At 48.7% G+C, this 16347-nt stretch overlaps 3 protein-coding genes across 7 annotated transcripts in view; 2 read left to right on the top strand and 1 right to left on the bottom strand.

Moving 5' to 3' along the window:
• Nucleotides 1-5025: 5025 nt before the first annotated feature.
• crok (crooked) lies at nt 5026-6415 on the top strand. The gene is made up of 3 exons (XM_011142088.3): nt 5026-5204; nt 5516-5677; nt 5783-6415. The coding sequence occupies exons 1-3, from the start codon at nt 5138-5140 to the stop codon at nt 6010-6012; spliced, it is 459 nt and encodes a 152-aa protein (XP_011140390.1). The 5' UTR covers nt 5026-5137; the 3' UTR covers nt 6013-6415.
• A 647-nt stretch (nt 6416-7062) lies between these two features.
• Nucleotides 7063-14011, bottom strand: LOC105183752 (hypothetical protein). 3 transcript variants are annotated; one of them, XM_025307860.1, is made up of 5 exons: nt 13249-14011; nt 11201-11561; nt 9520-10080; nt 8853-9186; nt 7063-8632 (listed from the first exon to the last, which is right to left on the bottom strand). In XM_025307860.1, the coding sequence occupies exons 2-5, from the start codon at nt 11405-11407 to the stop codon at nt 8508-8510; spliced, it is 1227 nt and encodes a 408-aa protein (XP_025163645.1). In that variant the 5' UTR covers nt 11408-11561; nt 13249-14011; the 3' UTR covers nt 7063-8507. The 3 variants fall into 3 exon arrangements, with proteins under 3 accessions (XP_025163645.1, XP_011140387.1, XP_011140386.1); XM_011142085.3 differs by having other exon boundaries at nt 8853-9189; nt 13440-14007; XM_011142084.3 differs by having other exon boundaries at nt 8853-9189; nt 13249-14007.
• Nucleotides 14012-14190: 179 nt separating this feature from the next.
• The window catches only part of LOC112590650 (uncharacterized), a 204841-nt gene continuing 202684 nt past the window's right edge, over nt 14191-16347 (top strand). For all 3 annotated transcript variants that reach the window (XR_003114368.1, XR_003114369.1, XM_025307861.1), the window contains exon 1: nt 14191-16150. Coding sequence is in view for 1 of the 3 variants with exons in the window: in XM_025307861.1 (XP_025163646.1) it covers nt 16127-16150 (24 nt within the window). In the remaining 2 variants the exon portion in view is untranslated. The remainder of the gene's footprint in view (nt 16151-16347) is intronic.

Below are 16347 nucleotides of genomic sequence, written 5' to 3' on the forward strand. Positions count from 1 at the left end.
TATATAACGATATTAAGCGTCGACAACGTTTCCCCTCCTGTTCTCGCTCCCTTTTTTCGCTCGTCGCTCGCAACGCAATAACGAAGATTAACTGCGCGCCACAATACGCGAGACGCGATTAAGTACGCGTGTCATTACCGCGCCATATCGGTGTATCGCGTCGGCGATAAATTTCACGACAACGTCTGCTCTCTCTCTCTCTTTCCCTCTCTCTCTCTCTCTCTCTCTCTCTTTCGGTCCGTGCAATGCTGCCGTGAGCGAAAAGCAATTCGCCAATTGCGAGCGTCATAACATTGATCGATGCCCCGTCGCTTATCATCGAAATGGAAGGGGATATTACGGAAGAATAGATCTTCGCGATGGTCGCACTCCGGTGGTCGCGTTCGCCCTGCCGCGCACACTCCCGTCGTGCTTTATCCTGTCGCAGGCTCGGCCAAGGACGCGACATAGTTTCGTTGAGACTAGACGTTGACTAGGCGCTTCCAAATTAGCTCGCCGATAAACACGAGGATGGAGAGGGAGTAGCCGATTTTCAGGACGCAGAGCATCGGCGAGAACACGCCGACGTACATGAAATTCATCCGGTCCCGATTCACCACCTTGTCCTTGCTCATCTCCCTCGTCTCGTTGTGCAAATAGTCGCGTTGCCACTTCTCGCGAATGCCGCCTTGCGTGAGCATCAGCAGCAACTCGCTGACGCGTCTGACGTAAGGCGATCCTTTCGAGAAGATGTAACCGGTCGGTGACGACCGATAACAAAGTTTCGTCGTTCTCAGCATGCTCTCGCCGTCGCGCATGTTATTAACCGCGGCCAGTTCGGCCCAGCCTTGCTCCATAAAACAGGCAACGTTTCGATGCATCAGCAGGGTCTCGAGACACGTGTCCATGCGGTCGATGCGTCGGATCTTTCGCTCCGTGTCGCGATTCTCCAGGACTACGCTGTCCTGCACGATGTCCACCATGTCGCGATACATCATCAGCGTTAGATCCGAATCGATGAGATCCGAGAGGTGATCGAATCGGGCGTAGCGATCGCTCTCGAGAGTGACGCTCATCAGCTCGGCGAAGAGACTCGACGAGTAGCGCGCGCAGGCCGCGAAGATGCTGATAAAAACGATTCGCTCGTGCAGCCTGCTGGGTGCTGGCGGGAAAGACGAGGTCAGCATGATACCGACGATCCTCAGGGGATGCCATCTGCTAGGCTCGAGTCTCATGAATCTCGCGCACAGCCAAACGATCCCGACGATCGAGAAGCTCGCGAAGAACAGCCGGAGCCCGTTGACTTGGAACTCGATCAGGTTCTGCCGAGCGGGCAATCTCGGTACCACGAAGCACCACTTCTCGACGTGGACACTGTCGGTGAATTGCACGTCCGAGTCTACGAAAACCGGCATCGTGTTGAACAAGGTTTCGTACTCCCCGGAGATTAGGTCTGGTATGATGCCGTCGGTGGAGCCGTTGGACCATGTCTGAATGTATATATTATGTGTTAGTATCTTGCCGAAGCCGCTGAAGTTCATTTTATCCGCGAGCGCTTGAATTATCATCCAGTCGACACCCTTCATCCTCCTGCGGCCTCCCGCAGAAGTCGACACTACGTCGCTGTACGGAGGTCGTCGGAGGAAGGCGTACGCGAACGGGTAACCTCGCATGTCGGGGAAATCATCGGCGAACCACTCGCTGGTATCCTCGCCGGAGTGGTAAGCCTCCTGGGTGATACTGCCGGCGAACGGATCGTAACGGTGGACGGTCGTAGAGTGCTCGTTCGCTCGGCAGTACTCGACGACGATCGCGTCGAGGATCCGCCTCGACCATATCGCGCGGAAGAGGATCGCGAGATCGCTACGCGACTGACGGAGTATCAGCAACACGAGCACTTTCGGCCGGCTGTGCGTGTGAACGAAGCGCCTCAGGTCGTCGGCCACGAGCTCGCCCTCGACGATATCCGGCTCTCGTTGCGAGACATAGATATACACGAGTAGATCGCGTGACAGTGCGCAGGAAGAAACCTGAAACTCCGGCTCAGCCTGGCACGCGTTTACGTAAAATGTCGGTGCGCGTCGAGCTGTCGCCGCCAATATTTTACCGAGGATATCGTCCGCCTGGCCGTCCGACGACGAGTCTCGAAGTACGAGCAGGACATCGCGCGTCGACGTCGACGATGCTCGCGATACTTTGCGCAAGATATCCGCCAGCGAGTCGTCCTCGCGCCCACGATCGTTCAGTGGCCGGAAATGGCCGCGGCTTTCCGTGAGGCAGTAGAGCAAGACGGTGCAGAGCAGCCCGCGCCGTCCGGCCATCTCAAAGTGCGAGGGAAACGGCGACTCGTGATCCTCGAGTGCAGTCCGAACAATGACGGGGAGTGGACTCGCGGAAGAGCATAGCGCCGCCGCGGAAGCATACGCGAGGCCAGGAGCTCAAAAATGAAATATGATGTCCTTGCGAAAACACTTATAGGAAATTACCATACGCGAAAACACGTAACAACGTGCATAGCCTGTCGTGCATAATATTTAAGGATCATTAGTCTTGTCCGCTTGCCACTCGCGTGTTGCTCCCACCTTGGTGATAAAAATCGAATCTCCATTCTCGTGAAACGCAATTAGCAAGGACGCATCCGTATAAGCGCACAAATAAGAAGAGATTTTTCTGAAATTGCGGAAAAGGGACTATTTCAGCACACTTTTATTACTTCGCAACTTTTAGCGCGTCCTGTGGGATATGCGTTGCACTTTTTTATGGTTCATTTTATCCATTCTTAAAATAAGCTCAACAGTGTCCATGCCATCTTTCAATATCCTAATTGAGAATCATCATCGCAAAATCCAAATTAAGAAGCAGTCACAAAAATTTCTAGAATCCAATTTTTACGCTACCGTTCTCCCTCAATGAGAACATTGCCAAATTTTTCACGCATTTCGCAAGGATCTTTTCATGGCAAAAATATACAAATTCACCGTTGGCACACACAAAAGCCGAGTCGTACTTGCGAATTAATTCCCACGAGTACCAGACCGAAATAAGAGAGACAGGAGACGAGTGTGCGCGTTCGTTTGGACCCCGTAGTCCTGTGTCCTTTTAAGTTAAAGGGAAGAAGAGACGGTGAATGCCGTCGCAGGAACCAAACGTACATACCGATATAAATCAACGTCCACCGGTCACGGGCTCGCGCGCGAGAGGGGAATCGAACGGAGAGAAAGCCAGGGAGGAAAAGGTAGACAACGGCGAAGAGACGCACACGCGGACATCGAGAAGCCTGCGCCGGGCAGCCACTCTCTCGCTCTGTCTCTCTCTCTCTCTCTCTCTCTCTCTCTCTCTCTCTCTCTCTCTCTCTCTCTCTCTCTCTCTCTCTCTCTCTCTCTTTCCTTTTCTTTCTCTCTTTCTCGCGCTTTCTCTCTCTCTCTCTCTCTCTCTCTCTCTCTCTCTCTCCCCCCCTCTCTCCTCCCATCTCTCTTGCTCTCTCCTTCGCTACTTATGCTAATGCAGACAAATCAATTTATTTATATTTATTTATAGCATTCAAATGTTTCCCCCGGAACCGGACCGAGCTACGCGGACGTCGCCGACGCGGACCACCCGCGAAAGCGAATGGAGCCGCGGGCTACGAGATCCGTGGGGTCCGGATCGACCCCCTGCCCTCTTCTTCTTCTTCATCTTCTTCTTCTTCTTCTTCTTCTTCTGATTCTTCTTCTTCTTCTTCTTCTTCTTCTTCTTCTTCTTCTTCTTCTTCTTCCTCTTCTTCTTCTTCCTCTTCTTTCCTGCTTCGGATTGATACAGATAGGTGAAGGGTGCTGGTAGACGTTTCTCGGTGCGATGTATCAGTCGATTCAAGATTTCACAATCCAAAGTCCCGGATAGCGAGCAATCGCGCGACAAAGAAGGAAAGACGGAACACTTTCACGCGTATTTGAAGCGGATCCGTAACCGCGCGCTCTCTTTCCTCTTCTTCTGCAAAGAAATATATCGCTCTTTGCAGTTGTCTGCTCGAGGCTATCGAACTGTGTGCTATGTTGGAATTACACGCGTCTAACTCCCAACAAAAACCACTACTAGAGTAATAGACTGATTGACAACCAGTTGATCTTTCTCCGATGTCGCGCATGTCTGCTTCTGCGCATGCAGTTTGTAACGTTCCACATGCACGTGTTCGTTCAATTTGTCGAAAACGCTTGATAACTTTTGCATTGAGAGGAAAGAAAATCCAATTTATCTGTAGGAATCTGTAGGTACACGCGGATATGCACGTGTGCGCAAGTGTACGTGGCTGTCTATAGGGAATACCGCAACCATCGCGAGGGCGAGGTTAAGAAGCGGAGTCTCATGTGATGTAACCTCGAAAAAACCAAGAAATTAAGAAAAAAGTGAATTTCAGTTCAGCAATTATGGTTTGAGTCTCAGCTAAATTTACAGAAGCCGCTAAGTGGTTTTGAGTCTCGGCTAAATTTTAATGTAAGCCGGTAAATCCGCGATTAGCTCGGCTGGCTAGCCCCGCTCACTCGCTTCGCAACCGCCCGCGGGACGACGTCATTTGTATTATTTTTTGGCATCTATCGTACGTTGGCAATTTTTTAATTTGTTATAAAATATATATAAAATTCTGAATTTATATCGAATTAGAATGTGAAAGCATTAAGCAAGACCCTCCCATATCCACCAGAATCTGAATGAACCCACTTTTAAGATAACTCTAATGTCGAATCGGAAATACTGCCATATATATTCAAATTGCCGCTACATTCGTGCGGAATAGTTGATTGTTTCCGATTACTCTTTCTCCCATTACTCCATATCTGTTACCATTTATGCTTCTTTCGAGCAACAGCTTTATATTCCAGTCATGATATTCCTAAGAGGGCGTTAGCGTTCAGCATATTATGTTTGGTTGGTGACGCTAGCGATTCTAGTAACATCGAAGAAAAAACTATTGTCTAGGGAATAATCAAAGTTGAAGAAACATCATCATACGAGAATCGATTTTCTGAGATAAAAGTAATCGATGTCAAAATAATCGAGGTGATTGCGCCCATCCCTAGTTAGTAATGGCAATTGTAGGCGTGGACGTATAGAGGGTGTTTGGAAGCATTGCATCTTCGTTGGAAGGCGTTCTCGCGAAGGAGAGAAAATTTCTTTCACAGAAATGGCTTGTGAAATGCGTTTTCATATCCTGGTAACAGCGTTGTTGCTTCTTTGCTGTATCCAAGAAGGTATGTGACGTAAATTTAAGAGGTATTTAAATTCAGTTATGCTTGAATGTCGTGTGTATGTGCGTATGTATCACCTTCAAATAACCTTTCTCCGAGCTCGAGATTATAAACACGTACTTTATACGCGTATCATGTATCGATGTTTCTACAGAGTTTTATCTTTGATAAGAATTTTATTTCATCAATACTTGACGAATAATCTTCACATTAAATAATCATGTGTCATGTAATGTGTGTTGAAATAATAATTAAAGATTACGAAAAGTCTATGTTTGGAATTAATATATTTCTAATTGTATGTATTTTTCCAGGCCTCTCGATCAAATGTTGGGTCTGCAGATCGGATTCAGACCCTAAATGCGCAGATCCATTTGATAATTCTACCGTACCAATCACTGACTGCAAGCAAGAACCAGATTTGGAGCATTTGCGAGGTGTAAGACCAACAATGTGTCGTAAGATTCGCCAAAAAGGTGAATATACCAATGATGTGTAATTTTGTTTGCAAGAATGTAAATATATAACTTGCAGATTTAACTGTTACATCCTATATATTGTGTGTATTTTCTTGTTTGCAGTTAACGGTGAATGGAGATATTTTCGTAGCTGCGCATATATGGGAGAGCCTGGTATTGCTGGTGATGAGCGATTTTGCCTAATGAGAACTGGAACATATAATATATTTATGGAATATTGCACATGCAACAGTAAAGATGGTTGTAATTCAGCGTCGTATCAGTACGGGAGTTGGTTACTTTTGATAATCGCGTTTATAACATCATCAGTCAGGTGCGCGTTCAATATGTAAAAGAGTTTAGCCAAAGAGTGAATTTCTCAATAGATCTGAATCTGATTGCTGGATGGTTTGAGATTTCAGTAAGTGTATTTACAATTCAAGATTCATTTGTACTTACTATAAATGACTCCTTTTCTCTTCTTATACATCAAACTTCAGGGACACAAATGCAAAATCCAACAATCAAATTGATAGGTTTAAACTAGTATCAGTAGGTAGTATAGTTTTTATAACGTGCAACGTTTGTAATTTTATATTTCCTTAATTGTTTCTTTGTTGAATGACGTTTTTTTAACGAAAGTGCCTTTTTATATGTTTTACCCCGAAGAACAACGATAAGAAACATAATAATATTTATAAAAAGGAAAGCAACTTCCAGTAAGTTAGTAGATCACCTTGGCCTAATGTTACATATATTTATATATATATATATATATATATATATATATGTGTATGTGTATATTTATCGACAATACAATATATATTTTATCGACGTATTTAATAGAAATATATTTTTATCACATTTGAAAGATGTATATTCATATACTGTTCTCCATCTTGATATTATACAGTACAAATTATGAATTTTTTTGACATCGACGAGTAGCATCCGACTGCTTCAACAACTTCAGATGTTAAGATAAGACTGCTAATGCCGTCCAGATTAATACAATCGACTTAGTTTTAGTGTGGTGTTTTGCCATCTTTTTATATGTTTTGTATATATTTTTAAAGTAATATTTAGTCTTTTTTTTGCATACTGCCATTTATTCACGGACAAAGTATGATTTGTAATATCAGTTGACGTATAATAAATTCATGCAAAGTATAATACAGTACGATGTTGTACATTATGCTCGAAATTTATGTATCGCTATGAATTTGTTATACGAATGTATAAAATATGAATAATAAAGTGACTCGTAACTATACACGGCAACATTATACATTGCCTTGGTCGAACGTGAAACCCAATAAACTTGATGATTTTCTTTTTCATGATGGATAGGTAGAAAGAAGTAAATAGTAATGGATATTAGAATATATTTATAAATACAGTTATTTCTTTGTTTTCATACAATGGAGAAGTGCAAATAAAAACATGTCTTTACATGCATTTGTGCGAAATTATGTACGTGTATTTTCCTTTTTCTTTCTTTTTTCTTCTTTTTGGTGTCAGCAATTACAAATATTTATTAAAATACTATTGATGCATGTGTTGTGTCATTGAAAAAAATATATTTATAGAAAAAATATCAAATTAATTAAAATATCACGTTTAAGATTTTCCTTGGCTATTTGTTTTTTTTTTTTTTGTTTTTCATCGAATTATAGAAACATTATTTTAACACACCAACATAATTCCCATTTTTATATTTATAATTTTCACTTTTACGCTTTTCAATTATAAAGATATGTATCATGGAGGAGAGGAGGGAGGATAAATGTGTTACCTTAAAATGTCTTACCTTAACGTTTACATTAAATATTTCGCATTACTAGACGATGGTGCGCATACAAACGATAATCAATAGAAAAAATACTTCAATTTATCACAATCTGAAATGGCATTCGAATCTTGTTCTAATATCGATTACGGAATATTTAATTTGCACTTGCTTCGTTTCACGATCGCCAGAGTGCCACAAATGAGCGTTTAATGTGCGTATAAAAGTAGCCAAATTTATGTCTTATCGTCACTAAATATAAATATGTAAGTTTTAAAGACACGACGTTACGACGTTACACAGAGCACGTTACAGCCCTCTTCTCGTACATTAGTCTCTCCGCTAAAATTATTTTGTTTATAAATTTTCACGTTTCCACGTTTCCGTAATAAAATATCAATTAATACTAATTCGACGTAGCGCAAACTCACTCTGCTTTTGCGTTTCTTACAAGATATAATGTGTTATATTCGTCAGCATATACGTCGGTGAACACTATCCTACCTGCACCTTTGTTCCACCAACGCATAGTTTCGGCACGACAACTTTTATTACTTTATACGGACGGTTGTATCGATCGGATTCGAGATAAAAGTCGCGGCCGAGTGTCTCGCTCCTTCGCGGAATCAAGGACGGTCAATAATATCAGCGAAGGATTCGTGCCTGCATGAATCCGTGCGGTGGAAACTTAAGGATGGCTTTACGCGCGCGCGCGCATTCCACTGGGGGATAAATTTTTCCTTACGTAAATCGACAATATATGCGAACGCGCCACGTGTATAAATACGCATGCAATATGCGATACGTCCGACGACGTTCCGGATAAGGAGGAGGGAAGAGAGTCGCGTTCGCGACCATGTCTATGGAATATTCTTTGGAATAGCTTTATCGATCAGTACCTTAAATATTTATGGCGCGCCTGTAACGTTCTCATTTTCGCCGCTCGGCCTCTCTTGCGAAGTCTTCGAGGAAAAGAGCACGTCATACGACACTACGGCTGCGTATTTGCGGCGAGTATTGAATGAGTTACCGGACTGCGTCCGGTGCGATTTATTTCTTCTACTCAAACGCCTGCCACTTGGTTATCTGCTGGCCCGGTTTCGCTAAGGCCTGCCTCCACTGCTCGCCGTAAGTCCCGCCGACGTCGGGTCCGATTACAAAGTGACCCACGGGAGTCTTTTTGCCTGAAACGTAAAGACAGTCTGGTAGAATCAAGCGAAATGTCCATCAGGTCTCCGAGGTCTTCCGAGGAGACCTCGAAAGACGGATTATATCAATGTCTCTATGTCACACACGACGACGGATACGACACGTATCCCAGTCTGCTGCAGCGCGCGACTTGCCCGAATAAATATATTTTCCAACTTATTACCAAAGAGGAAATCTTGTCGTATTGCTGCTCACCCATCTTATTCTTCGAGACGAACTTCACAACGAAGCTCACGTCGTTGAGCGCACCCTTATACGGATTATCGGCGACCACTCTCGCCGTCTCCGGCGAGAATTTTGTGGACACCGTCGGCGCGAATCGGTCGCTCTTCCAAAAGTGTGTGACTCGTCCACCGTCGACGACCGACATCTTCAGATACATCTGCCCCTTCAGGCCTTCGTGCTCGTGCATCGTCTGAAGCGAACATTTCAGACGATTCAGAGACAGTATTAGCTGCCCGTCGCTGTCCTCATCCTTCTCGCCCTTTGCCAGACACAGCGACACCTCGACTTGGCCCTTCTTGCTCTCCTTCTGGAAAGAAATTTTTGCCTCGTGCAACTTGTCCCGCTCGTCCTATCCAGCGAAGCGGATAAAACTGGCACGTGCATCTACGCAAGGTTTCATCGGTATCGGTTGACAGAAAATTTCACACAAACATCCCAAAGTCCGTTTCGGACTGGATGAATGGATGAACCGAGGAACGCGAATTTCAGAATCAGATTTAGAAGCTGATCAATGAGGAATAAAGCGAGACAACGTTAGTTTCAGTTTCCTCTTCTCGTACAAGCGAACTGAAGCCGAGATCGAAATTTGTGAATTCGTCGATTTTTGGTTTCCGATCCAAGCGTTTCGTAGACGTACCTTCTCGTCGGCACCGATGATACCGCTCGCGATCGGTCGCAACGGCTTCCACAGATCTCCCGTCGACACATCGCCGGTGTGTTTGGACTTGGGCGGTTTGGTGACAAAGTTCCTCGAGTCGAGCGGGATCGTCGTCGCACCGACGGTTCGTCTCTTGTCGTAGACTCTCCTCTCCGCGGCCGCGGATTCCGCGATTTTGTCGGGACCTTTGCCGAAGAACTGGCTGAGAAGCTTGTTCTTGGTGGACTCTTGGTTCTCGGACGAGCCGCTCTGGCCCTCCTTCTTCTTGCCGGCCTTCTTCGGCGGCTCTCCTCCCTTGGTGGGCGAGTTCTTCTCCGAGTCTTTCTTCTCGGTCGCTATCAGAGGCTTGTCCTCGAGGACCGCGTAGAGGGTCGCGACGATGAATCTCGACCCGTTGATCTCCTCCTCGACCACCTTGGACTTGCCGAACTTCTGCTTGGTCTCTTTGCGCAGCGGAAAGATGAACTCCTCGTTCCACTGCGGCCAAGATTCGTTCTTCGAGGTGGTCTCGAACTTATCCTTGCCGGGGATTAGTTTTACCTGAAAATCGAGCTCCCGTCATTTCCCGGGAGGTCCCAACAACGACAACAAAGTTCAGCGTGTCCAGCGGTTTCCCTCCGTTATAACTTGTGTCTGACGATCCCCTACAGAGCGCGTGTCGCGTGAAGACGCGAAGACACTCGCAGGTTGCAGTAAGACGAGACGAGAAATTTCCTCGTGTCGGGAGAGACACAAATTTTCTAACGCGAAAATATTTGAAAATGCTCACTTCTCACTGGGGAGAGAAAATCGGAAGATTGATCGCTTATCTGTAAATATATCGCGATACTTCTCGAGACGGAGAGAGAGAGAGGCGTTATTCCTGTTTTTCCGGCGTGGTCCGATTTCGCTTCGGCGATAAATAATAAAGCGCCTCTCGAGATGGCGAGATCTCCAGTAAGTAGTCTTTTAACGATCCGCACATCCGCTCCACCCGTTCCCGTTCCGAAATACGTCCGCGAAAGTGGTGCGAATCGACCTCGGGCGTACGCGGCGGTCCGCCGCGTAGGCAGTCTCGTGTCGCGCTATATTCGCGCCCAGAAGAGGAACGTCGTGAGGAACGTCGCGCGAGCGTTCGCCAGTCAATAAGACACTACAGTCGATGCTTGGTCCCTACAATGTGTGGCGCGATACGATCCGACGGCGTTACGTAATCGCGTTGATAACAGCTGAGAGTGTCGGCAGCGTCTCCGGCTCGTGGCTTCGTGAGTAACGCGCGAGTAATTCTCAGGCACGACGAAGCGTAACGAAGCGCGATCTCGCGCAGTGCAAATATCCCGGCAGAAGAGCCCGGTCGGTCGCAACTTCCGCTGCCGCCGCCGCCGCGTGCTTACCGCAAGACACACACGTCGTGTCTGTGACAAGTCTCCAAAGTCCAGATGAAATCTGGATCGTAGTAGATGAAATCGACAAGCAATTATCACGCTGACGACGAGAATGATCACAGCTGTCACGAATTTGGACGAACATTGGTACCCGCGAGAATACACTGGACGAACGCATGCCGGAACGGAAGCCGGAAGCCGGAGAAGAGGTCGCCGTTGACGATCCCGCGGCCTCTCCGCACCGAGCCGCAGCATTCCAGCGGTCGCCTTTTCTCACGCGTACCCTACCTACCTACCTTCACGACGTAACTGTTGACTCTGGTGAAGCCAAAGTTCTGCGGCAAATGCCTGGCGCCGAGCACCGTGACGCGGAGCGTCTTGTCGTTGGGCGAGTGCACGATCCTGATGCCGACTTCCGGCTCCAGATTCACCGTGCGGTCCAACGGGGTGGACACCGTCTTCAGGCTGTTGTCGATGAAGCTCCTGATCTTCGCCAGAGCCATGCTCGCGATCGTCTCTCTCGAGCGCGGTGGTTCTCTCGAAATCCCAGTCGACGACAGTTATCGACGAGTGCGCCGATTTGCGGCGTGCAGTCGCTCAGATAACGGTCTGATCACCGCGGACAGGTAGAGCCCGGCGGAGTTGTCCGCGAGAGAACTGCAAGATATTGTTGTGAGCATCCCGATGTGCGCCGCGCGCGCGCGCGCGATGCCTGAAGGTGCGCTATTAATATTCCCGCGTACAAGACGTGAGCGCCGTCGTGACGCTCGTCGCGCAAACGATAGATAAGGTTTACCGAGCGACGCGCACGAGCGTTCGGCAAAATTATCGGCGGGAATTATGCTCGGCCGACCGCAAACATTTGCATAGGTGTTTTCTCGCTGCCGCGAGGAAAAAGGATTTTGCGATTAGAGAGGGAAAGATTCCGATACGCGATTCTGCATCGCGTTCGACATCGCGGTTTTGCTCATCAGTCACACCGCCTTCCGACCGAGTGGGTTCTCTTTTCTCTTCGAGCGTTCTATCTAAAGAGATTCCACCGAAGGACATTGGAAAAGGACAATTCTATTTCTAGAAAGGTAGCTCTCAGAGAGCGATGTAGCCGCGACATGTCTTCTCAGGCATGGACGGGTCGCGTCTCGATTAGAGTTTGACGTTTTGTTAATTATTCGCATCGCCTCCTGACCAACGACAATCCCGCGGATTATCTGCTTCATCGTTTTACAACAGATACATTACGGTTGTTTTTTACAAATCAACCGCGAAAAGAAAGACACGGTTTTATCACTGGAAAGGCATCGGAAAGCGATTCTGACGGAACTTCTTTCTCGGACACGCAAGCGGATCTCCCGATCGTAAAGCAGCGGGGCAGCGAGTGCTTTCTCTCGTCGTGCCGGCAATATGACGATTTTATCGCCAATAACAGGTGATTATCAGCTGTTCTGCAGCTCGGCAACAGCCGACCCTCGCGCGACTCCCGGCGCAATAAAACAGTACACGCGCGCAAAAACGGGACGTCCGTCGCGAGTAACCGACGGATCAAACTTTCCCCGTGAAAAGAGAGAGAGAGAGAGAGAGAGAGAGGGGGAGAGAGAGAGAGAGAAAGAGAGAGAAAAAGAGGAGGAAAACCAACTCACCGCGCCCTGTCACCGTGACGACGCCGGTCGTCGGTAGCGTCGATTGATCGCGGACGAAGGCACGCAAGAGAAGTTACACGCTCACGACCGCACGATCTGACCGACCTCGATTATAGCGTCATTAACTAATGAGAATCGACGCGCCAGATGCCTTGGTCTGGCGCGGCTACGTGTCTTCCGGTTTTTAATAGAGACTTTAACGCCCGGGATGTCAGAGAACGTCGACGATCTCTTTGCGCCTCGATGTCGATCTCTTCCTATCGCGGCGCCCTTTCGGACGATAAGTGTGCTAAGAAGACGTTCGTCACGACGGCAAGATTTCGTCACACACGAGACAAGCGAGTGCAATCGAATGCTACAAGCGGAATTCAGAGGAAATCGTGGGCTGTTGGTCCGTCGGAAAATCTCCGTCTCGCATCGGTCTGACTCGTCGCTCGTTCTCGCTCCGATATATCTGCGAGCAATCCGTCGCGTTATTCGCGTTTGACTCGGCGCGGATTCGAGTTGTAGGTTGTAGGAAGCGTTCGGAGCGCGAGGCCGGTTGTCAGGTAGCTGTCGGGTTCCTTTCATATGCGAGGCGCAATATCGCGCTGTTATAATCGCGCAAAGTCGGCCTTCGGTGTTCACGTCTACACGCACACTCATGTGCGCACGTTTCTTCGGAGGAAGCGAAATTCACACACACACACACACACACACACACATACCATAATCGCGTCTTGCCAGTTCGGAGCAGGCAGGTAGAGACCGGCGGACGAGGCGGAGCGGGCGAGTCGCGTCGGCGATCGAGAGAGAGAGATCCGAGGAGAGAGCAGGTGATGCTTGCTAGCCGGTTGCTAGCTGCGACGAGCTGCAACGGCAGCGCGCTGGGAACTCCACGCCTGGGCCTGTGACTGACCTGAAACCTCCTGAGGGGTCTCACCCGAGTGAGACTTCGCGCTCTGTCCTCTTCCACTCGAGGCACGATCGACGACGACGACGACGACGACGTTGACGACGGTCAGACGACTGCCTGCGATCCCATCATCAACGGCGGAGCGATCGGACGCGGACTCGCACCATCAGCGGCGAGATCGCCGGGAGGAATGATCGCCGAGAGCTTTCACCGAGAGCGTACAACACGCACTGTTATACGCCTGCACGCGCGCTTGCGACCGTTTGCGATCCACCGCGCATCGTAGACACAGCGACGGAGATTGAGAAGAGAGGGACCGACCGCGGCGGTCTACGTCATCGCGTCGATCAACGAAATACGTTGTTGTTGTTGTCGTCGTTGCCGTTGCCGTCGTCGTGGAGCCCGCATGGATGGTTCCTCTTGCGCAGGCGATCTTGCGTGCGCGCGCGCGCGCGCGCGAGAGAGAGAGAGCGCGAGAGAGCGCGGCCACGCGTGTTGTGTGACTCGTTGCCGTGTGATACCGTGTGATCGCGGCGGTACCGATGACTTCGGTCGCGCGCGCGACGCGTCTCCGTGGTATGCAGTTTGCACTCTCGCGTGGGTTCCCTTTATAAGAGGTCACCATGACGAGTTTGCAGTGGCGGACGATGTCTGAGGTGTCCGCCCATGGGGCGCCGTCGCGAGATCGCATCGTCGATTGGTCAGCTTGTGCTGTGCGCTCTGAAGCACACCTGGCGATACCTGAGCTCGCACCTCGCTCGAGGAACCCGTGCGTGTGGATTTGCTTATAGAATTTTAAAATTACAATTTTCAATCGAACCGCGCCGACTAACGCCAGGCCTACCGATCAAGTCCAGATCCACGCGCGCTTCTTGGTTTCTCGCTTATAAAAATTACTCGGACTTGTAGTCGTGCATTTTATATACTTTTCATTGGCGCGTGCGTTGGCGAAAGTTTTCCTTTGCTTTGATCCGGCGGAGGTAATCGAGCACACAGGGAGCCAAGACTCCCAGCTACGATACTTTCATAAAAGTGGCCGTTGCCGCTGAAGTAGGGGATTTACTCGTACCCGCCATATACCGGGTGTAAAGCGCAGAGCTGTATCGGTGGAGTGACGCCTGTTGCGCTCACAAGGTCGCGCATTCATATTACACGTAGCTGCCGCATGTGTGTGTGTATGTGTGTGTGTGTGTATACATGCGTGTACGTGCATATGTACCTCCGCGTGAGTAAACACGACCACGTAGGTGAGGTGTGTTTCACAGATCCGAAATCAGAGCCGTAGGCAATCGCGCGGCGGCCCCTGTCCGATGCGATAACTGAGGACAGACTGAAGAATGATAAAATGCAGTCAAACGGGTGAGAAGAGTGTTTCGGGAACGTAATCGATTATCGACGCGAACAATTACAAGACCGACAAGACCAACCTACAGGCGCAATAAACCGGCACACGGCCGAGTCGCAAGAAGCGTGAGTGTGATCTACGTGATTGAGATTTATTTATCTTTGTGCGTAGTACGAGCTAATTGTAATTTCGCATGTGATATCTCGCGCCAGCGGCTCGGAGGAATGCGGTAGACACAACGAGTGATCGCATAGAAAATGAATCGTCGTGGTTGCATTACAATACCGACTGTGCATCAAGTGTGACGCAATTAACGACGTTCGAACGAATCGCGCGCGATGAACGCTTCATTGGGAAATATCTACGCAATTTGTGTCGCGTATACAAAAATGTATCTGAGCGTTCAATTCGACCAACTCAAATCCGCCATCCGCGGCCCGTCGATGCGCGGTATTTTCGGCATCGCCGTGTCCGACCTCACGACGACGATCGACTTTGTCGAGATGCGTGCGCGTCCGCGCGTCGTTCGGAGCGCATATTTGAATACGTGCGTGTGTGAGCGCGATGTTCCGCGCGTATCTAATTGTATTGATCGCACGTGATAATATGCGAGGATAACTCTGAGCATCTCAAGGCCTTCGGGAAACGCGAAGCGCGCGCGACCTTCGTCGTCGTGTTTGTATTCGGTAAATTGCAGTTGCGGAAAACGAGTCTGATTTACCGTCGCGTCGACGCGCGGCTCTTCGTGAGCGCGTTGCCTGGATATTTTTCAACTCACACACATACACACACACCCATATAAGGTAATATGCGCGATGAGGTAATCGGCAAAACGTGAGAATAAAAAATCCTACACGTCGCAAAAAATTGAATTATGAGAGATAATTGCAGCATGAGAGAGAAGTACAAATCTCTCAGCACATCGTCTTGCAGACGATGCGCTGATATACCGACGACGGAAACGGGCTTTCCCGCGGCAGCTAAAGGCAGCGCTCGAATTCGCGGAGGCGCGAAGGGTGAAAGCGGGTAACGACGTCCTGCGACAGATGGCGGTAGCAAGGAGGACAACCCCTATCTTGCTGCCAAACAACCCTCGCAGTTGACGAACAGCTGTTCAGCACCGCCATGGCGCACGCGACGTCGGGACGACAAAAACACTTGAAACGCCTGCAGCTGAGCCGTGCCGAAAAAATCTTTCCGTGTCGCGACACAACGTACCTCCTCGTCATAAACTTTCGATCGTAATAAGCGGGCGCGCGGGCGCGCTCGGGACGGTGCTTCGGCTGCTGCGAATCGCATGTTTCCCGGGTGGATGTCAACGTGACGTCTCCGAGAGACACGCTCAATGCGTATCTCTGGATCTCGCCAGGTACGAATTCGCTTCTTATTTGTCCGCACCCGACGCGATCTGTGCGTATGTGCCTGTCTTCGCGGACGGCGGAGTTCGCGCAGAAATCAGCGTTGCGTAACTTCTGGCAAGTTTATGTAATCCGAAAAGCAAAGAGAGAGAGAGAGAGAGGGGGAGGGAGAGAGAGAGAGAGAGAGAGAGAGGAGCGAGAGAAAAAT

This window comes from Harpegnathos saltator, unplaced genomic scaffold, assembly GCF_003227715.2.
Source record: "Harpegnathos saltator strain DR-91 unplaced genomic scaffold, Hsal_v8.6 scaffold13, whole genome shotgun sequence".
Taxonomy (NCBI): Eukaryota; Metazoa; Arthropoda; class Insecta; order Hymenoptera; family Formicidae; genus Harpegnathos; species Harpegnathos saltator.